Source organism: Micrasema longulum, unplaced genomic scaffold (assembly GCF_059751315.1).
Source record: "Micrasema longulum isolate JH-2025_06_02 unplaced genomic scaffold, ASM5975131v1 h1tg000334l, whole genome shotgun sequence".
Classification (NCBI taxonomy): domain Eukaryota; kingdom Metazoa; phylum Arthropoda; class Insecta; order Trichoptera; family Brachycentridae; genus Micrasema; species Micrasema longulum.
This window is the reverse complement of record NW_028277538.1, coordinates 169,444-192,650: the sequence shown is the minus strand read 5'-3', so window position 1 is coordinate 192,650 and position 23,207 is coordinate 169,444. Positions and strand designations below refer to the sequence as shown.

The 23,207-nt window shown below is 35.5% G+C and overlaps 1 protein-coding gene across 5 annotated transcripts in view; it reads right to left on the bottom strand.

The window, feature by feature from the left end:
- Positions 1 to 2,216: 2,216 nt before the first annotated feature.
- The window catches only part of LOC148282369 (uncharacterized), a 48,358-nt gene continuing 27,367 nt past the window's right edge, over positions 2,217 to 23,207 (bottom strand). For 4 of the 5 annotated variants that reach the window (XM_088225170.1, XM_088225169.1, XM_088225171.1 and 1 more), the window contains exons 2-3: positions 7,123 to 7,243; positions 2,217 to 7,021 (exon numbers count right to left, since the gene is read on the bottom strand). In XM_088225170.1, the coding sequence (XP_088081296.1) occupies positions 4,921 to 7,021; positions 7,123 to 7,235 (2,214 nt within the window). In that variant the 5' untranslated portion in view covers positions 7,236 to 7,243 and the 3' untranslated portion in view covers positions 2,217 to 4,920. The remainder of the gene's footprint in view (positions 7,022 to 7,122; positions 7,244 to 23,207) is intronic. The other variant, XR_015822107.1, reaches the window with a different exon arrangement.

The following is a 23,207-nucleotide window of genomic DNA, read 5'->3' as shown; positions in this document are numbered from 1 at the left end:
TGTATGCATCTCACAATAATCCACTCGAGATTTAAGTGACATTTACGGCTTTTATTATTAATGTTCATGTACTTATGAGGTTCAATATAAAAACAACCACATCAAACATTTATGTTGCGCAGCATTTGTACAAGTCACATCAGCAGCATTTGTACAAGTCATCACTTTATCTCGTTATTTGTCCAGTAAAATGAAATTAGTAATAATGACCCATTTTTTTCATTTTGATTATTTACTGACGATTCTTGATGGAATTCCATTGTAATGATGTATTAACTTGTAACGGAGAGTATTTTTCTTTATATTCCTAATGACTACCTTAGACAAGACAGCTTAAGCTGTTTTATCTTCCTGCTTGCAGAACCAACCTGCCGATGGTAATGCCAGTAGAAAGAGCAATGTCTTTACTCAACCGTATCTCTTCGGATAGTGACATCTTTCATATTAGTGAAAAAAAGTTCAGAGAGGATAGCATTCTGTCTCTATAATCGCTGGGTAATTTTATTTTAATTTTAGTATTAATTTTTTCGTGTTATGTATGCATTCAAATATTTTGCAATGTACATAAACGTTTATAAAATAAATAAATTGAAATTGAAACTTTTATTTACATATAAGTTATTAATTTAAAAAAATACTTGGTAGACTTCCACTTATTTATTTTGACCAATTAGCGCTTTCGCCCTCTAATGGGCATCTTCAGACTGGTGAATATTAAACAGTGTAAGGATAATTTATATAAAACTAAATATTATCTTAAGTGTAGGTAAATTTAAAAATAAGATGAAAAAGATACAATACGCAATATTTCAATGGAACAGAGTGAGACAAATTATTTAAACATGTGTTGGCGGTGTACTTTAAGAGAAGATTCTATTATATGAAAAATATTTATTGTTTTATTACAATGTACAGGGTCCAACTAAGGGGGCTAATAAGGGTGAGTTTTTGAATTATATCTGCTGATTTATTAAAATTCTATCGCTATTATTTCTTATCCTATTTATTTCTAAAATTTCCACTCTATCTAACTTTTGACCTTTATGTCCTACATGTAAAATTTTTATGTTTTTTATTTATTATTGGCGATGCGTGAGCTGGTTCTCGGCAGTAGGTATATAAAATTTTGCAAATGTCACAGCGCAAATGGATGCAAGGAAATGGAGTGAATGGACTGACCTTTTTAGTTGATTTTCTTGTTTTCTCCAAACTTAGCTGAGGCGGCGATAAGGCGGAGCGAGCGGCAAAACTTCAAACCGAACATGCACTTCGATCGCGGTCAAATCGGACACTGACCCCAGGTGGCAAAATCATCAACTCAATAGTTATTAGAACTATAAAGGTGCAAAAGGGACAGGATTCAAGTGGGCGAGAGAAAAGGAGACAGGCATAGGAATTTATTTACGCTGTGACACATTTTCAATCGGCCTAACCAATTATTTATTTATGCTTTATTAAGTTAGTTCATAACATCTTAAGAACTAATATAAACTTTTAATAATATCACAATTTTTTTATCAAAATTTCTCAATAACAAATTTTTTCAAATTAATTTTAAATATTTAAATTTTTTCTATTTCCTTAATTTCTTCAGGTAACTCATTGTACAGCTCCAATCCCTTGTACAATGAGTTTTGAGATTCTGTTTTTCTCCTCATTAGTAATCTTATCCTTTTTTTACTCTTGTTTCATATGTATGACATTTTTGGTTAAATTTTATTATTGTTTTTATTTTATTCATCCCCTTAATTATTTTATGTATAAAAATTGCCACATTATATTTAATTTGTTGCTTTACTGTGAGCAAGACAATTTTTTGTGCATTCTTTCTACATTAGAATAGATATTTCTTTTGAGTATTTTTTGATTTGTCAAAATTATGTTTTAATTCATTTAAATGTGATGCATAGTTTGATATGTCGTTATTTAATCTATGTGAAGCTAAGTGTTCTTTTAGTCTATATTTAATTTCCCTCCCGCTTTGTCCTATATATGAACCAGGACAAGTACATGTTAAGATGCCCATTTGAGGGTGAAAGCGCTAATTGGTTAAAATAAATAAGTGGAAGTGTACCAAGTATTTTTAAAATTAATAACTGATATGTAAATAATAATAATGGAAAACAAAATCCAATTCCGAAATAAATACTTTATACACCTGAACAATGTTAATCATGACGTCACAGTGGAGGTGGAAGGAAGAATAAAAATAAACATTTTTAATATTTACATAATTGTTTTATTATATTTATATTTTAATTAAAAAGATTGCACGCACTTAAAAGAGGAAACAGTAAAATTAAAGCTGTTAAAACACAGTTATTAACGTGTTATGCATTTTTATTGTATGAATATTATATGTAAATATAATTAGAGCCTATTTGATAATCAAGTCTTTGGCAGTGATTCTTACATTTTAACGAATTGAGTATTTAAAAATGAGTAAGCTCTTTACAAGTAAATGAAAATAGTAACCAAACAATCAATTTTAAAACTATTAATTTTTACGTTTACTCCGAAAAAGCTCTTTTATGGATTTTAATTATTTTTAACAATAAAGAAAGTGTCAATTATTTTGATAGTACATTTTATTAATTTGGCATTGACATTTTTAATGTGCAAATTTATCACAAAATGTTGATGTAAAATATTTGTTTACCATCTTAATAAATATCGTGGTTGCTTTTCTGTGCGATGGTTATATCCCACGTATATTTATGCGTGAAACTTTGATCTGAAAAACTTTTAAATTGGAAGAGGCGTGGACTCGTCAAGTTAATATTATAAACCGCCTTGAAGCATTTAAAATGTGGATTCACCGTAGAATGTTAAGAAAATCTTGGACCGATATGATAACTAACAATGAAGTATTACGTAGTACCAATAATAGATAACTATTCACTACTGTTAAGCTCCGTAAGATTTCATAATTTGGCCATGTGTTGAGAGGTGATAAATATGCCATACTTCAGCTTGTCACGAAGGGGAAGATCGAGGGACGTTGAGGGGTCGGAAGAAAACAGCTTTCTTGGCTTCGAAACATCCGAGCATGGACCAGGATTAGGACTGTGGGGAGCTGTTTCGCACTGCTCGGGATAGGGAAGCTTTCTGCCGAGTGATCGTCAACGTCGGGGGGACCCGACATGACAGTATTTCATTACTTGACAGTATTTCATACTTAAAAATTGTAATAAAAAAAGGTGATATTTATCTTTTGCTGGTTTAACAAAACGCTGTATTTTAAACGGTGAATTTGAGGTTCCTACGATATTTTTAGAAATATTTGGAAAGAACATTTGAGGTTCTCAGTATCAAAGATGGCCCAACGACCCCATATCTATTTTTAAGAAAATTTTAAAAATCTGAAAACTTTTTCATTGAAATATTTACAATTTTTTTAAAAATAATATTTGGTGCCATTAACACTTTGTAACAATTAACCTAAGGGTTAACATACCAAGAAACGCGATCATTAATAAGTATTCAATATGCAGTTGGCCGCTTTTGATACTATTTTTAGCGTTTGGCCATTGTTAAGTACTGATTTTACATTTTCTATACTGACAACTCAGATAAGACTGTAAATATTCCGTTTCTTCCCAAATTCTTCCTATTTCAAAACTCTTGTGCTTCTACCGTCCTGTGAGCAATTCACATGTGAAAAGTTGTCACTCTGATAAATTTTTATCATATACTGCGTCAGCATATTTCGTACAAAGTGAAGTGAGTGTTATATAAACAGCTAAATTATATAGTTCATCGTTATCTAAACGATACCGGTATCCATGCTACAGCAATAGTGAAGTGCTTTATATAAGAAAAATTTGGAAGAACTTTAAAAGTGAGTAACAATTTCCATACAGTCCACTAAACTCTAAATTCCGCTGTTTATCAGAATGCCGCATGCCTTTCAGGCATTGAACTAACCAAACAGCCACCTTTCATACTGAGGGCCTCAATTGTATGGGCGCACAGACAGAATAATTAGATCCAATAATATCATTTTTGATTTTTTCAGTGTTTTAAGAGCCAAGTCTTAAACTGATAGAGCTGACGAAAATGAGGTAACACTCTGAATGCAAGAATAAAAGGATTCGAGAGAAATCTATAATTTTTTTGATTTAACAACAGATTGCATAATTAAAATAAAATCATCTGGATGTAAGATAGCATATTACAATTATTTGCACAAATAACAGTTGATTAGAATTTAATTTTGCATTAAAAAATTTAATTAATCATAACCTTGTTATTAATTTTATATACAACACAATTGATTCAATTTTTTAAATAAATATTATTCTTAGGTTCTTAGATAAATTATTAAAATGTCTGATTTATGTACTTAATAAATGCATCATTTGATAAAGCAGAATATTTGATGTCCAGAAAATGTTGCATTAAAACGTACAGGTACACTTAAACCTATTTACCGATTTATAACCTGGAGCTCAATCACAGATGGCTATCGACATGCTAAAAAACGTGCTAAGTATTTGAGCAATCACCACGAACAATCATGAACACGCTGAAGTTAAAGCGGTCGCGTTGCAAAACGCCATAGATAAGTTCCTGTGCGAGATTCAACCAATCCTCTTGAACTGACCGAAGTTGAATTTCGTTTTGCAACGCGACCGCTTTAACTTCAGCCTGTTCATGATTGTTCGTGGTGATCGCTCAAATACTTAGCACGTTTTTTAGCATGTCGATAGTTATCTGTGATTGAGCTCCTGGAGGTGAAGGTATAAATCACATAAATTATAGCACCGTAAATTGTATAAATAAATGCACTTCGTCTAATTGTCTCGTCCTAACAAATAACTAATTGCACAGTCCTCACTACACTTGGCTATACTGCCCTCTTCACGGAGATCATAGAAATTGGCTCCTAGAAATAATGTCTTCAGCACGCGGTGGTGTCTATCGAGGCCAGTCCGCGTGCACGGGGGGCGAGGGCGTCGGGAGTCCCTGGCCTTGCGCGCCCTCGGGCTCCTGGATGGCCCCCGGGAGGTAGTCCTTCCAACTCCTGAACAGATATCTCGTGAATTTCCTCAACTGTCTGAACTTGCAGTACGTGGCCCCCTCCGCCGATTCCAGTTGCTGCGTCTGGATGAGGAACCCCTTTTCTTTGAACGTCTGCTCCAATTTTTCTCTCTGAAGGGACTTCCTCGACTTCCTCTTCTTGCGAGAGGGGTCCTCAGAGAGGTGCGCGGGGGCCGGGGAGGGGGCCGCGCCCCCTGCCCCGCCCCCCGCGCCCGCCCCTACCGACTGCTGCAAGCTCTCCCGCGGAAAAAACTCGTACCCGCGGTTTGCCTTGTCCCCCGTTCCGCTATAGTACCGGAAGTTGCCGCCGGAGTCGACGGACAGCATCTTCTTTTCCTGCAGACTCGGCCGCGCCCCGCCGGTAAACTTGAACTTGCAAATGCTGACTTCCGTCGCCGGACTGGAGCCGGCGTCGCTCGGCATGGGAGGGATAAAGATGGCGGAGCGCTTCCTTTTGGTCGGAGCTGACGCGCCGCGACTCGCCGCGAGACCTCTTTTCAGTCTAGTTCCCGCGGCGGAACTCTCCGAGCTCCCGCCCGGACTGGACCGCTGCTCGAACTCGGGGGGCAAAGGAGTATTCCTATCTAACCTTATTGAAAGGGGGCTCTCCGGAGATCCCGTATCGGGCGGAAGGGTGTAGGAGTTACCAGCCGCCAAGCCTTGATAGTAAAGAAGCTGTGACTGCAGAGCCAACGGATGGACGAATACTCCGGCATTGGGCCAATAAACGTATCCACCGGGTAAAGGACTCTCGGACCCTATTTCTGCCTTCCCTAAAGTACTTATATCACTCTCACCAGAAGACGTCGCATCCTGAAGCGCCTTTTTGAAATCCGGCATATTCATTCTCGGCGCTGGACTAACGGAATCTGCAACACTGGTACTCGGAAGCGAGTCGATATTTGGCTTGTCTTCAGTGCCATTCTCTGTTTCTTGGTCACTTTTGTCAGGCTCTGTTTTAGTTTCTACATTCGCCTTGGCATATACATTACCGTGTTTACGCAGTAGCCGTATTTTAAGGTTGTTCAAATCCCTGACGCATAGGTTGAGAGGTTCGGAAAGAGGAGTTGCGATTTCGGAAGCGGATGGTGAATCGGCATCTAAACTGGGCGGCATATTTGAAATTTCCTCATTTTTTTCAATTTGAATACTTTTGTGCTTTTTGACTTTACTGTCTTTCTGTTTCTTACTCTCTTGCGAGAGTCTTTTTTCTAGTAAACTGGAAATAATCCTATTTTGTAAATCTGTCTTTTGTTTGCTAGGAACAGAAAGGGATTCATTTTTTTCGCCCTTTTCTCTCTTAATTTGTACATTTTTATCAAACCCGGTATTCGTTCCGTTGAGCCGCTCATCTACCAGATGCCCCGGGGTTCCCGGAAAGATGGTGCCGTAGTTTTTATAAATTAAATGGCAGATGTCTGCCTTTTTTGGTTTGCGTCCTCTACGAGGTTTTGAATTATTAAGAGTCATTTCTCCCATGTAAGGAAGATCGCGGTAATTGACGACTTTGGGAGCTATAGGGATGACACTGGTTTCAGTTTGAACAGGTGGAGCTCTGCGGCGTTTGGATGCAGAGGAAAATGAGGTGTTTGGAGCGATTGGTGTGCTAGACCTTTCCAGGTCGTTTTGTAAGTTCGTTATTCTCTGCAACCAGTTTTGTATGGACTCGCTGGGGATGTTGTTGATGTCGTAGAACGGTGGAGGGGTGAGACAAGAATCTGTCTGCGCCGCGGAGGAGGTGGTGTGCGGGGGAGGGGCCGCCATGGGGCGCGCCTTGCTGAGGCTGGCCTCGTAGTGGTCCAGGTACTCGGGGGGCAGCGCCTGGTGGTGGAACTTGAGCTTCCACTGCGGCTTGCGACGGCCTCTGGCGGGCTTGGCGGCCTGCTCTCCGCTCGGCTCTCCGCTCGGCCTGTCGCCTCGGTCACTGTTCGGATCCGGTGTGAGGCAAACTACGCCCTTACCTTCGAGTAGAGTCGATCTGAAAATATCAAAATATGCATTTTAAAATACGTATTAAATAATCTAAATTTAGGTGTAATCAAATCAATGGATACAACTTTGGTTTGGAAAGTAACTTACTGCAGGAAGTGTTCTGGTGTCCAGGGCGGTGGAGAAGGGGCTGAGGGCTCCGGGGGGCCCTCTAGGGGGGGGCTCGCTGCCTCGCACTGCCGCTCCACACATGGCTCCTGCATACCTCCAACTGAAAACAATTCCTATCACATTAGTATATCTTAAATCGTAAACACATATGTCAGCGCTATGATTTTTTTAAGTTTGTATTTCTGAGATAACTCCGCGTGCGACGTCAGAGGTTCTTCTCTGTCAGTTATCCCGATTGGTTCGATTACGGTAAGCAAACCGGATATCCTTCACAGCTCTCATATCATTTGTTGGTTCATATGAACCAGTGACGTCTTTCAAAGTAGTGCGTTTTTAACATGATATTTTTTTCGTTCATTTTCAAGAAACTTTGCCAAAAAATTAAATGCTCAAATTTTTACCGAGCGCAAAAAAACCTTTTTGGTATTCAATTTCCCGATGCGAATTTGATAATACCTTAGTCAAGTAAGGTTAACAGTCGTACGCTTTAAGCCAGACCCTGGACAGTTCCTGAATAATTCAATATCGTGTAAGGCCACCTTTAAATTCAATATTTTACGTCCACCCCGGGGTACTATTATGTATCTTATCGCGGGAGTAGAGAAGATCTAAATTTCGGGATTTTTATTTTTGGCATGCGAATCACTTTGCTTCATATATGGCCACACTGATGATTAAATATTAAACGATGTTTATTTTTTTTTAAACGAATACGGTTTGGTCAATTAAACCTAATGAGGAACTTCAGTCCTACGAGGAATCGGAAACAAAAAATGTTTTCTTGCGCGGGGTAAAAATTAGAGCACTCAATTGTGCGGCAAAGTTTCTTGAAAATGTACGGAAAAATAATCAAAAATATTTTAATAAAAACGCACTCCTTTGAATGACGTCACTGGTTCATATGAATCAACCTATGATCTGAGAGCTATGGAAGATTTCCGGTCTGCTTGTCGCTTCTGGACCAATGGGAAGAACTGAATGAGAATAAGCGGAAATGAACCTCTGACGTTACACGTGGAGTTGTTTCAGAAACACAAAACTTTAAAAAATCGTTACGCTGATAAAACAATATATAAAAATAGAAAAAAAATATTTTGGCTTAGTTTAATAGTCTATTAACAAATAAAAAAACTACTGAACTTCGTCATTAAGTGTTTAGGGTAATGCTTAATGTGCAATAATGTTTTTAATTAAAATCATAATGTTTGATTATGTTTATATCTGTGCCATGGTCATAAAGGATAAAATACGGGTGTCCGTTTTTTGTCGTTTTAAAAATTGAAAAGGAAGAAATTATTGCAATAAGCTATTTTATATGTGAATCTGCGAAGGCCACAAAAAATGCCTTTTTAAGTTGAAATAAAAATGTGATGCCCACTATGTCGTAATACAAAAACATCAGTGGTCCCAGATATACTATTTTAATGTGTACTTTTATTATCAATGTAGAAATAAGATAACGGACGCAGCAAACTTCGGTGACAGCTGTCAACAAGTGGAGGCAATATACGGTTGGCCGGGCCATATTTATTTATTTATTTTAAAGATACAAACAGTTGACAATGATCTAATAACTTTTTTTTAAAATACAGTTTAAAGACAGACCAGCAAAGTTTCTAAATAAATATTTCAAACCAAGGAAAATTTCAATCTGTAAAGAATTTTCAGTATAAAATAATCATCATACATACTGCGGAAGCCTCCTGAGAGCCTTAACCACGCTTGCCTACTTTACAAGGCTTTAGGTTCTTGACGTCCTGGACATCCACTGCAGATTGTTTGTCGGCAGTTTATGTCAGAACTTCGGGACGACAACCTGAGTTGGGAGGACGCACAGGAGCTGGCAGCCGATAGAGATGCATGAAGGCTCTTTGCGGATACCATATGCTTCCAACTAGGGAGCACGCATGGAATAATGATGATGATTATTTTATACTGAAAATTCTTTGCAGATTGAAATTTTCTTTGGTTTGAAAATCTCATTTGGTTCAAAAGTTACGATGTTTTGGAAGGCGTCGAAATAAAACTTTAGTAAAAATATGAATAAAATCGCCTCGAATAACATGTTAAATTTTTAAAAAATTTTAAAAATACAAGTTAGCGTTCTTTTAATTTACTCAAATATTTCAATTTTGGTGACCATTTTCAACGAGTTGTAAATAACTCGCTATTAGAAAATGGAAATCAAGTTGGGGTAAAGTGGGGATCGAACTTCGGACCTCTGATCCGTGAGTCCACAATACTAGCCACGAGACCACAACCCGATTTAAATAAAATAGTAAAACTTAACAAAAGAGATTTTAACGATCGAAACATTATTTAGATTTAGCGAGTACTCTCGGGTAAAAATCCTGCAAAAGGAAGTCAGCTGGAGATTAATCAGTCGCGTTGTGTACTGGTTATTGCGTTTGCCTGGCATTAAATAAATAATAATTGTAAAACAATAAATATCAACCGTGTTGTATTTTATCGCGCAGTGTAGATTTTCGCCGTGGTGTGAATGGGTGGGCTCGTGGATTGCGCGTACACATCGCGCAGCGGTCCGGGCTCCGTGAATGTACGGTAGAACCCGCAGCGTGGTATGAAAACGCGCGCAGGGAAAATAAAGACGTCATACCTTCACCTTGACAATATAGTTGAAGATAAATTCCCTCTAGCGATTATAAAGATATACTACCGACCCCCCACCTTTAAGTTTTGGGTAGGTAGATCGATATGAATCAAGGGAAGCGCACGTCACGGTACACATATCTACGCTCTAAAATGACATAGCTTCCGTATGACGTCACAGTTGAATATAAAGGTCTCCCGACCGACTACAAAGGTATAGTATCGATACCCCCACCATCAAGTTGTGATGTAAGTACATCATTTTATACCGACGAGTCTAGAACCCCTCGATACGTTTATCTACGCATTAAAAGTGTCAAAAATATTGTTCCACCGAGCAATTTTTCCTTTCATTATGATTTTTTTTAAATTTTGATCGTTTTGAGGTTGGCACTTTTTTCTTCAAAGTTTTTTAAAAATATGCGAGAGAAATAAGTAAGTTTTGAATTTGAATTAAATTCTGACATAACTGTATGTCTGTCATAATATAACGAACACCTAGATGTGGAAATAATTGTATCGAGACGTTATAGGAGCCGGCTTTGTAGTCGATCAGTACAGATCGGTAGATGCATACAGACGATCGTTAAGTGTACCGTCTTGGTGATTTCCAAAAGTCACGCAAAATTCATGTTCAAGAGAGCATTTTTTGCTTGAATTGGGATTTATCGGAGTTTATAATCGCTTTGAAGCGAGCACTTTTTATTACAGAAGCCAATTTAAAATAAAAATGAGAACTTATTTAAATGTTAATGACGTAAGGAACGCGGACTAATTGTTTGCGGTCATTCCATTGGCTTGTTTCGATCATGCGATGTCGATATGACAAGTAGGTAGAACAAACCGAGGTAAGATACAGATAGTACAGAAGTTAAGTATACCGTCTCGATATATACAGATGAAGATAGTGTTCATAATCGAGGCACTGGGAAGGCTGACTGAAATATTTCATTGTCTTTGGAGCGGCGCGGCGCGGCACTCAGGCCCCAGTGATAATAATTTACCATAGCGGACGAATGAATGATAATCTAGTTGAATTATGCAGTCTTGTTTACAGTTCGCGGAGTGTTTTCCGCGATGTGTTCGGTCGGTATTACGCATAATGGCTGCACTTAATGTGGAGAAAACACATTTGTCTCAATCTAACGATAAATAACTCGGATTGGCTATTAAACTGACAAAGGCGGAACCCGCAGGTGAGGGCGGGTACTGAACAAACCAAAACTGCCGCCTACTTCTGGAATTTACCTACTAGGAGAATTTACAAAGCCGGCTTCTATAATGATTTTATTCTTTTTTTAAATTTTAAATTTCATTGATAAACCCTTACGGGTAAAAATTAACAAAATATTTTTACTTTTAAAATTCACATTCTACTGTTAAAGATAATATTGTTAACGTTTTTTGTAAAGGTTGGCTGAGTCTTTTGTTTAGTTTTGTCTGGTAGTTTATTGTATAATTTCAGTCCATGGTTTATTAGTCTCGACTGTCCTAATCTCGTTTTAGAAGGTTGTGTATAATATTTTTCTGATATTCTCGTATTATTTTTTTATTTAATTTTTTTAATTTTATTTTTTTTTGTTTTTTTTTACAATAAACATAAAAGGTAAAACAAAGTATTAAAAAAATAAACGATAATTACATAGCAATGAAATACATATAAATAGTAAAAATATTAAACAATAATCCGACAAAGGCATGGCCTGTTCGTGGGTATACAAAAAAATGACAAATAATTTTTGCTCCTATAATAAATAGACAGTTATAATATTTTTGTGTAACATAAGAAAGAGAGAATAAAATATTCTGTAAAAGATTATGTGGTATTTTTTTATAATAGTTAAAAAAGGAAATAAAAAATATTTTTCAAAAACATAAAAATATTCCTTAAAAGGGCAACAAAATATATCATAGAAAAAAAGAGTTCATTTCTTTAGTTTGTATCCAGGATAGAGCGTGTTTTTAAAAAAAGGAAAATTTTGAAAGTTTAGAATCAATGAAATATTATCAGTATTGTGTTCATGTTTACTACATTTTTTTTCAAGTTTTGGTTCTTCGTCTACAATTACATCAGTGGCTAATTTATGAATAAAATATATGGATTCTATTAACATATTACAACAGAGATGAAGAACATTTAAGATAAGGTAATATGGAAGTCCAGGCATCTACAGGGCTTATGACCTGTCATTGGCTGGTTTAAGTGACCAATGTACACACTGTGTAACATTCACAATTCTGCCCATACTTGAACATCTATATTCCTTCAATCCTTTCATCTGTTGATGTTTGTGAAGTTAAAGAGCTGAAACGTTTATTTATGCAGGTGAGATTCGTGTAATTGAATTATTTCACCTACATACTAGGCAACGCCTAAAAATCTTATTTTTTCAATTTCTATAATTCTTCATGGACCAGGTGGATTTATCAACAGTATTTTGAGTTTGTTTAAATTTTGTAGACAATGACTGGATTCAACTACCTGGGGAGCTGTTAATATTTACATATTACAACAGAGATGAAGAACATTTTAGCGAAGGTAATATAGCAGTCTAGGCATCTACAGGGCTTATGACCATTTTACACACTGTGTAACATTCACCATTCTGCCCATATTTCTTGCCTTTCCGCCTTGTCTAACAAAGTTTGGACAAACTAAAAACATTGTTGATAAATCCACCTGGTCCATGAAGAAGTATAAAAATTTAAAAAATAAGATTTTCAGGCGTTGCCTAGTATGTAGGTGAAATAATTATATTAGATGAATCTCACCCGCATTAATAAAGGTTTCTGCTCTTTAACTTCACAAACATCAACATATGAAAGGATTGAAGGAATATAGATGTTCAAGTATGGGCAGAATGGTGAATGTTACACAGTGTGTAAAGTGGCCACTTAAGCCAGCCAATGAAAGGTCATAAGCCCTGTGGATTCCTTGTCTTCTATATTCCCTTCTCTAAAGAGTTCTTCATCTCTGTTGAAATATGTTTTTATTAACAGCTCTCTAGGTGGTTGAATCCAGTCCTTGTCTACCAAAATTTGGACAAACTGTAAACACTGTTGAAAGTACATTTTGTTATACATATTAAAGTATGAGGAACGTGGAATCAGATAATGAGTTTGGAAGAAGAGAGATATAGGAACCAAGGGAAGAAAAGGGATTAAAATATATCTTTTAAAAAAAAACAGTAAAGTACGGGGAGTTCAGGATTCTGAGGATATATGTATAGTAATGATTCAGGCGTTTCTTAAAAAAAAAATGTTGTGCTATGTCGAGGAATGGAAATAGTTCTCTCCTGCAAAGAGCGAAGCGAAAGACCACGATCAGAAAGGTTAATAAAATTCTAACCAAGATATTTTGGAGCGCAAGGGTTGTGAAGAATATTATGAAGAAGTGAGAGAGGTTGAAAATTTATGCGCTGATAAAAAGGAAGCCACTTGAGTTCGGAGCAAAAGGATGATACATGGTCATACTTTTTGAGGTTGAAAATAAAGCGGATGCTCTGATTCTGCAAACGCTCCAGACGATCTATGAGTTCCGTATTGGCGTCAAGATAGCAAATATTAGCATAGCACGGGAAAAGCAATAGAATAGATTGGGACGGACTTTTTTGGTTGTGGTTGGAAGAAAATTTTGAAGGCTTTTCAGTGAATGGAGGGGGCGATAAAATTTTCTCCCGACATCTGTAATCTGTTTTTGCCACGTTAAGTGTTGGTCCATAACCATGCAAATTTTTTAACTGTTTTTGTGAAAGGATCCCATTTCGGTCGATCACTGAGGTATGAAAGGTTGAAAAATTTTGAAAGTAGATTTGTCAATGGCTACCGATTATAATCGCCTGGGATTTTTTCTAACTGATCAGTAAGCCGTTATCTTTGGACCAACAAGAAATCTAATTTAGATAGGAGTTTTAATAGCATTCCTGATATTTCCATATTAGTATGTACGTATGTAATTAGTATGTAAACTGGCAGTGCACAACAGAGTTTTAGTCCCAACACTTATGTATGGAAGTGAAACATGGAACTGGCAGAGGAAGGATGAAAGCCGAGTGAACGCGGTTGAAATGCGATCTCTTAGACGAATGTGTGGGAAATCAATGTATGACAGGGTTACGAATGATGAAATCAGGCGAGAGTGTTAATCTAAGATAAGTATAATTCATAAGATTAAGAAAGGGTCTCTGAGATTGTTCGGTCACGTAGAATGAATGGACGACGAAAGAATGGTAAAACAAGTAAATATGGCGAAAATGAACGGCAACGTTAGACGAGGACGACCAAGGAAGACGTGGCATGATCAGATAAACCAAAATCTTAAGTCTGGTCATGTCAAAAGCAGACAGAACCGAAGGGCATGTATGGCAAGATGTATGAATATGGAAGAGGCTAGGATTGTATGCCAGGATAGACGTGTGTGGCGCTCCATTCTCTCTGCCTAGTAGAAATGGCGTGATGGTAGTAGTAGTAGTAGTAGTAGTAGTATGTAAGTATATCTGGAGATCATCGGCATAGAGATGAAACAAACTATCTAAATGTGAAGATATTGAATTTATAAAGACGGAAAATAGATCTGGAGACAGTACATTACCCTGAGGAACTCCCATGCATGAAGGTACTCTTTTTTTAAATTTTTGTTTTTTAAAATATGTTTTGGTTTTTAAACGCCAAATGTAGCTACCATTTAGGAAAATATAAATCAAGTTATGGCACATAAGGAACCGGACCGCAAATCTCTGACAGCGTCAGTGATTGCATCATAGTCTTTTTTTGTAGAAGTAGTTTTGATAGGAGACTAAACGTCTCTTTAATTTTAGGCCGAGTTTTTAGGTACGTAATTTAGAAAGTATTTAATCAAATGTTTTGGGGTTTTTTTAAAACACATTCTGATGTATTCAAATATGATTCTACGCTCTTTCTGGACTATTCTTCTATTCCCTGATTCCCTCTCCTGACTTCCCAAAGGCAGGATTTTAGTCTGCTATAATTTGTTAGGCCGCAGACTGTTTTTATCTGCATCTACCGCGCACCGCATTTTTCTTACCCCGCAAAATAAACACAGATCAACAAATCTATCAAATAATCCCTCGCAAAATATAAATCGCCACCCCAACATTATCGACAATTTTTTTGTGTCTCTTCATTTCGAAAAAACGAAAAAAACTTATGATAACACCAAAATATTAAACAAAGTTGTTTCGACAAATAATATTGTTATTTTCTTGGCTAATTGTTTTCTGTGTGTGTAGTCACTATTTTTTCACCGCGCCGCGACACGAAGCAATAAATTGCGTTAATTTCGTGTTATTTTTCGCAGCGCAAGATTTGTCCTCACGAGATTACCTGTCCGTGTAAAGCCTCCCGAATCACGTCAAACACGGATCAGAAAACTAACCCAGAAATTAATCAGAATTATGACTATTTTGCAAACGTCACAAGTATTACACTAACCATTTCACACGTGTCGACGAAATCCGCACTGCACGGTAAAATTATGGTGGATTGACATGTATTATATATTTTTTAATATGTTTGAAACTCGTTTATTTATCGTAGCTGTTCCAGATTGAACTTACTTTGTCCCCATTTAGAAATTTTAAATGCAAAATTTTGTGAATTTTGAAACTTTTTGAAACACTGTAAAATCAAACATTTGTCAGTGTGTAATAAGTTTATATACCTTTAATTTTGTTCATGTTATTGTTTTATCAAAATTTTGAATCGGTCAACTATAATATGAAAATCCCTCTCCTCCACTCTATTTTCTCATCCCTTAACCTTCTTACGTGCTCTCTTTTGTCTTATATAATATGTATTTTATTTTTTTTACTGAGTAACATGTTCTCTCATTATATTTTTGAAAAACTTTAAATGGATGTTTTTACAATTTTTTATATTTTGTATTCTTCTTACATCACAACAGTGTTTTTCCAAAATAAATACAATAATATAATAAAATTAATTAGATATATTATTGTCTTATTTATTTATTTCATTTTATTTTAAAAGGTAATTTAACAAAAATATATACTTGAAAACATACTATTTATTCGTACAATTTCACAGGCACATAAATTCAACTATAAAATTACACAAAATAAACAATTACATTGAATTTTTTTTTCAAATGCATATATTCTTATTTCCCTCCAGTGGGTGAAGAATTCAGTTCTGAGGTGAAATAGAACCAGAACCCTGGCCTGCAGCCTTTACCTGGCATGCATGTCCCAGATTCGATTCCTGGTTGGGTAATCGTGAAATATTTGTTTATTTGATGGTTTCCACTGCAATATCTCACTGCCCTGAATTTGAATCTGAAGCGTGAGACTAATTGTCTTATTTCCCTATAAAACATGATCTAAAAAAAAACAATATTATTTCTTTGCATCCCCTTTTTAACTCTGCGTGTAATTTATGTATTTTTTTCGTAAAACTGTGTATAATGTCTTGGGCGTTTGCGGCGAACTGTAAAGGATTTTAATTCTATCACTACCCTCAAAGTACTATGTACTGCCATAGTTAGAAGTAATTTATTATTTCATTTAACAATTTGGTCACCTTATTAAGGTACATTGTTCATATGTTAAAGTTAGAAAGAGTACAACGTAAATTCTACACACTTAATATACCCACAGAAAATATTGATTACAATTACTTGTTGTGTACTAAATATGGCAACCCTTTACAAAAGAAGAATTATATATGATTTATTAAATTTATATAACATGGCAAATGGCGTATTGGACGTCCCGGAATCAACTAGTAATATCAGAATAAAAGCACCTGTTCAAAATACTCGGCAGCCAACGCAATTTTTTAATCTCCAATACCTAAACCACACCGGCTAGGTAACGAATATGGCGAAATTGATATGTTTCGTTTGACTTTATATAAGTATAGGTTAAATATTCTAAAGGATTAATTTCAAATTTATAATATATCTTAATACTATTCTTTATTTAGTAAATTTTACTCAATGTCTCTTTTTTTGTGTATGTATGTATATGTAAATATATTTTATATTTTACCGTATACTCAAATACCTATGTGGGCACATTTTCTTATTTTAACTTTCTTTTTTAGTCTTTCTTACGTTATTCTTACTTTTAACTTAATTTATATATTTATGTTACACTGCTGCACTTGAATGTATTGGTAATACGTGTCCAAGCCCATAAGACGTACAAATAAATAAATAATACGGTGATGGTAAATGTGAATGTGTATTTTAGTATTTGCATTTTGGTGTAGTGAGTGTCCTGACGAAGTGACGGGTGCGTCTCGAAACCGGTAGACATAAAATAGTCGGTAAGTGGTTATGTACTAATAATTAAAAATATTTGTTAAAACTTTTGACCACAAAGTTAATGCTTTGAAAATAAATAATATAAATATCCCACGGTAATATTTTCTGACCATTTTTCGGACCGGTTTTCTGATCCGTACAGAACGGCTTTAAGACTTGTGCATAGTATGGTCGATCAAGAGCAGGTCATCCCACGTGGAGTCTGTTTATTCCCAATAAGGACTTGTACAAAAATGCAGACACGTGGGTTGAAGCAAAGTCACATAAATTGTGGTGACGCCCTTCCATATTCCGTGTACCGTGTACCGTGCGCCATACTCACTTCTCCATACTTCTGTACTCCGGGCAATGGCAGGGCCGCCTGTACACATTTTATCAGTATACCACGCTTATCCGCACCCGATGGTGCATTGAACACTGCATTGGTAAATCATATGTTACAGGAAGGTTACGTCATCAGTGTGAACTAGCAGTATTTTGATGTTAAACTTACATGCTAAAACAAAAGTTACTATATACTGGTGGTTTAACTTAACACTTTGTATCCGGAGCCGTGTAAACACGTGATTATATAACCACGCGTTGTGTCCCGGTCCCGTGTTTTAACGTGATTTACCAGCAGTTCAAAAAAGTGCATTTTATTGACATCTAGTGACTTTTATTAGTACTTTTTCGCTGCTGATAAACTACGTGAAAACACGGGACCGGGACACAACGCGTGGTTATCATAATCACGTGTTTACACGGTTCCGGGATACAAAGCACAAAAAAAGGAGTGAGACGCTGTAGGTATATGTGCGAACATTGCAATGTGGCTCTCCATAAAGGCCAATGTTGGCAAAACTATTATACAAAAATTACTTATTAAATTGTTTCAAATAAATTTGAGAAGTAAGAATTGATTTCACCTAGTATTTTCATAATTATGACACATTTAAGAAACCCTTCACAAAGCATGTAATTTCACAAAAATGGGCCGGGCACGGGGTAAATTCTATGTGTATTCGGCCGGTACTCAAAGTGTTAAGCTGGCGCGTTCAGAATACTCACACTAACGCATTTGAAATATAAAGGATGTTGATTTAAAAAAATGTTGTATTGAATTTTAACCAAATGTGCTACTTTTTTTAAAATTCGGTTTTGGATTAGAGGGAGGTGTAAATAAAAAAAAAATACAATAGGTTAAGAAAATGTAATATTAATTAATTAAAATACTTTGTTTCTTTATTTTATATTTTTCAAATATTTTTTTTAAATGTTGCGTTTACATTATAGTCCTTTCAAAAACAAGTGGCCATTTAAATTTGAATTTATAAATATTTTTTTATGGTCTCTCTAGAACTTGAATGCGAAGTTGTGTAGATTGTTTTAAGTATATAAATAATGTGTGTATACATATTTTCTCCGATATAATTTGAAATGTACATTTTAATTACCTTCTATTAATTATTATTATGATGAACACAAAATATTAAATAAAAAACATGCTGGTTTAAAAATAAATACTTGTAAATATATGACATTTTCGTAAGTAATTGTTTTTTTTTCGCTCTAATCCAAAAGATATTTTTTATAACATCAAGATTTTTTAAATCAGCATACCGTACATTAAAAATGTTTTTGTGTAAGTTTTCCGAAAGCGCCATCACTACATAATCGACCAATTCATGATTTGATTTAATGAAATACCTACATATCTATAAACCAATGTTTTAAATCCATAACTTAATACTCGTACATATTATTATTTTTTTACTATTAAGAATCGCAGCGAAATTCAGACGAACGCAGAAGCATCCTGTGTATATTTCATTACCAAATCATTAGCAACTAACAAAGTAAAGTTGTCTATGTCACGTTCATAAGCGCGTCTGAGCGCGAGAGATACAAATACTTTTTTCATCCATTTTGAAATGGGTTAAGGGGGGGGCATATCGACCAACCCTCGAATAATTAATTCTTTGATTAAATTAAAATACTATTTTAATAATGTTTTTTTTAAACACATCTCAAGTCCGTCACTGCCCTGCGTCCCCGGGGCCCCGGCGCGTAGGAAGTTACAAACACTCGGCTTTTTATATTATAGTCCTTATACAGGACTAGTGGGGGGATTACAAATCCTTACAGAGCTAATACAAACCAGTCCTTGTTATCAACTATAAATCTAATAAATTAAAAGGACACGAGTATTATTATTGTGAGAATCGGAAGTACGCGTATCTTTTATCTGAATAATTATTTTCTCTTTTAAACATTTAATCTTTACTCTGTGCCGGGCGCATAAAGAATACAGTCCTGGATGTGAAATAGAACAGTAATTGCGGACGAGCACTTTCGGCTCGATGACTACTCTCAGTAGCTCAATCACAAAAAAACTATCAACGTGCTTAAAAACATGCTTAGCATTTGAGCGATCACAATAAACAATAATGAACATGCATAAGTCAACGCGTGTGTAATTTCTAAGTCAACGCTCGTGTCGGTTTGTTTTTAGTTTTCCTCGAAAATAAATACAGCTCACTGGCGAAAAATCGTTTCGGCGTTTACTATAAAAAATAATACAATATATTGCATTTGCAAAAGAGTAAGGAGTATCTAATACAAAAAAATGAAAATTACAATTACAATGAGGAAGTTCAGTGGTTTTTTTCAATTTTTTTATTTGTTAATAGACTGTTAAACTAAGTCAAAAAAATATTTTTTTAATTTTTACATATCGTATTATCGGCGCTACGATTTTTCAAAGTTTTGTATTTCTGAAATAACTCCGCGTGTGACGTCAGAGGTTCATTTCCGCTTATTCTCATTGAGTTCTTCCCATTGGTCCAGAAGCGACAAGCAGACCGGAAATCTTCCATAGCTCTCAGATCATAGGTTGATTCACATGAACCAGTGACGTCATTTAAAGTAGTGCGTTTTTATCAAAATATTTTTTATTATTTTTTCTGTACATTTTCAAGAATCTTTGCCGTACAATTTAATGCTCTAATTTTTACCCCGCGTAAGAAAACATTTTTTGTATCCAATTTCCCGTAGGGCTGAAGTTCCTCATTACTACGGCGACTGCTTTTCTTGATAAAAGGGTATTTTCATAAACTGGGGATATGATTTAAAATGCATTGAGTATTTAAAGAATATTTTTACGATTGCGAGCATTTTATTATAAAAATCTAAAACGAATGTTTTCATTTATAATTTCCTATTTAAAGTTTGATTGAAATAAAACGGCCCGTAACTGGCCAAAAGGGTTGATGACGTCACGTGTGACTTATAGATCTCACTCAAATCCTATACTGAGATACTCCGACGCGGGCGGCTTGCGGCTTTTTATTTGTTTTTTATAGTTAAATTTCGACTCTTCCTTTGCTTTTTTTTTGTTTTTATTTATAAACATCCATAGCATTATGACTGACAGGTTTTTTACAAGGAAAATCCGATAACTTGCCCAAAATAGATAGATTCATGATGGGTATTTTTTTCTCATCCAATACAATTTTTTTAAGTTCTGAGTATAGAAATGTAAAGGCCGCAAGGTAAGGAAATTATTATTAAGTTGTATTATTTGCATGTACAATAAATGTATTGTTTTGCGTACATTTTTATAGTCTATAGTCTACATCATAAAACGGTGACGGTGTACATCATTAAATTTAGTATTTTGTACTGAACAAGACCTACGGAAAAAAGTATATAGGTTGGTTTTTTTAACATCTCGTTTCATAACGTTCAAATGCGTTCAATAATTTTTTCATTCGGTACTAGGAATGGCCAAAAAAGCTTTATTTGGCGTCTTCACCATAGTGTTTGTGCACATCGGAACTAAACAGTACTTGTATCTTATAACTAAAGACATTTTATGCCCGTTAATTTGTTAAAACAATTGATTACAACAAAAACAACACGTAGGCTATACAAATTCGTATGAATTTGTTTGAACGGTCAGTCAAATTCGTAACGCGTGACGTCACAAGCCCATACGGCATCCGCATGGTCGTTTTGGCGCCAATTCAAAGTATACGTTTTTAAACCGCTCTGAAAAATTAACGCGTGGACATAAAAAAATAAAAACTGTACAGTTACCATCGTATTTTTTTTTCTATTTTTTCGCAAAATAAAAAAAAAAACGTGAAAAAACCCTCTATTGGCTTACCAACCGCCGGCTAAGTTCAATAAATAGCGTGATAAATAATTAACAAATAAACAAAAATAGCCGTTTTGGAATATTTTCTATATTTACGCCGGCGAAATTGAAATATGTGACTGGGCAGCAGGGTTATACATCGCGAAACGTAAATATTTTGACATTTAATATTAGGTGTTCACGGATGTTGCATTGTGATCGCGAATACGATAAACAACCATGGTGAGAAATTGTTATCACGTAGTTTAAAAGCACGTCGATAGTCATTTGTGATTGAGATAATGGGAGGGTCAAAATGAAATATTTGTTTTTTATATGAAATAGTGGTTTTCACTGCAATATTTCACTGTCCCTGGATTGACATCTGACGCGTGAGACTGATCACCTCCCCGTTAGGTAACAGATGATCGAGATACGCGGCATCTGGTGTCCCTATGCACCAGCAGGTGCGGATAAGTGTGTTATGATGCAACAAATACTATTCCATTCTCTACTAACCACTGATTTAATATATTATATTACAAGAGAAATGAAGAAAATTTTTAGAGAAGATAATACGGAAAAGTAACCATTATATTAAAAAATATATATATATTTAAAAAATATAAATAACAGCCATTATATCAACAAAAATAAATTCAGGTAAACGTCGTTTTGCGCCGGTTTACAACAACGCCGGTTGGCGCCGGCGTGGGATTCCCCGGTTCGGCCGACACCAGGAGCTCAATCACAGATGGCTATCGACATGCTAAAAAACGTGCTAAGTATTTGAGCAATCACCACGAACAATCATGAACACGCTGAAGTTATCGCGGTCGCGTTGCAAAACGAAATTCAACTTCGGTCAGTTCAAGAGGATTGGTTGAATCTCGCACACGCCTTCTTTCAATTTTTCTCGATGCATTTAGCCGGCGGTCGGCAAGCCAAATGTTAAGAAAAGCAGTCGCCATAGTAATTGTTTGTAACTTGAAAACGAAATAACAAACCGGCACGAGATTACACGCGTGTTGACTTTTTTGATTTGACGTTTGACCACGGACTACGGATACGGAACTTATCTATGGCGTTTTGCAACGCGACCGCGATAACTTCAGCGTGTTCATGATTGTTCGTGGTGATTGCTCAAATACTTAGCACGTTTTTTAGCATGTCGATAGCCATCTGTGATTGAGCTCCAGACGACAGTAGGCGCCGCGATTCTAATAGCAGACACACTTTTACACGTTGTTTTGTTCTATTACCGTGTACACGAGCAGCCCATTGTGTGTGTGAAAGTGTTTCCGAGTTAGTTTTCGTTTTGTTTTTATGATTATATATTTTTTATATTATTATGAAAATTAAAAGAATATTCAAATATATGAAGGATAGTGAAGGTGTTTTTAACTAAAATATTTAATATTCAGTGGCGCTTGAAGCGTAAGTTGTATTAATATCGCCTTAATATATATGCTATGATACGATGCCGTTGGGATAAGTACCAATGTGGTGCCCTATGCGCCATCGGTTTAGGATGTATATCCTGTTCAACGAGACTAGCCCTCGTCACACGAGCTCGCCATGAGCGCAATGCGTGAAATATGGTCCGTCTAGACATTCAAGGGTCCGTTTTACAGATTTAGCTAAGTGTGTAATATTGAAATAAAAAATATTTTGATGACTGGAAATAAATTAAATTATTAAAACTGTAATTTTCATATTATCAGTTAACATGATTTTTTTCCCATTCTTTGTGTTTGCAATTACCGCATACTTACATTTTTGTTTTTAAAAAAATATGAATATTTAATAATACCTACAAATATTTACTATAAACAATAAAGCTCTAACAATATTAAGTATAGGCCGAGAGGATAGAACGACACACCGCCAAAATAGAACAATTGGTCCATTCATGTATATTTTCTACATATACGTTTAAAATTAAAAATCAGTGACAAACTGTTGATTTCAAACGTATTTTTTATGAAAATTATCATCTTCAAAGCCTTATTCGCACCTGATGGAACA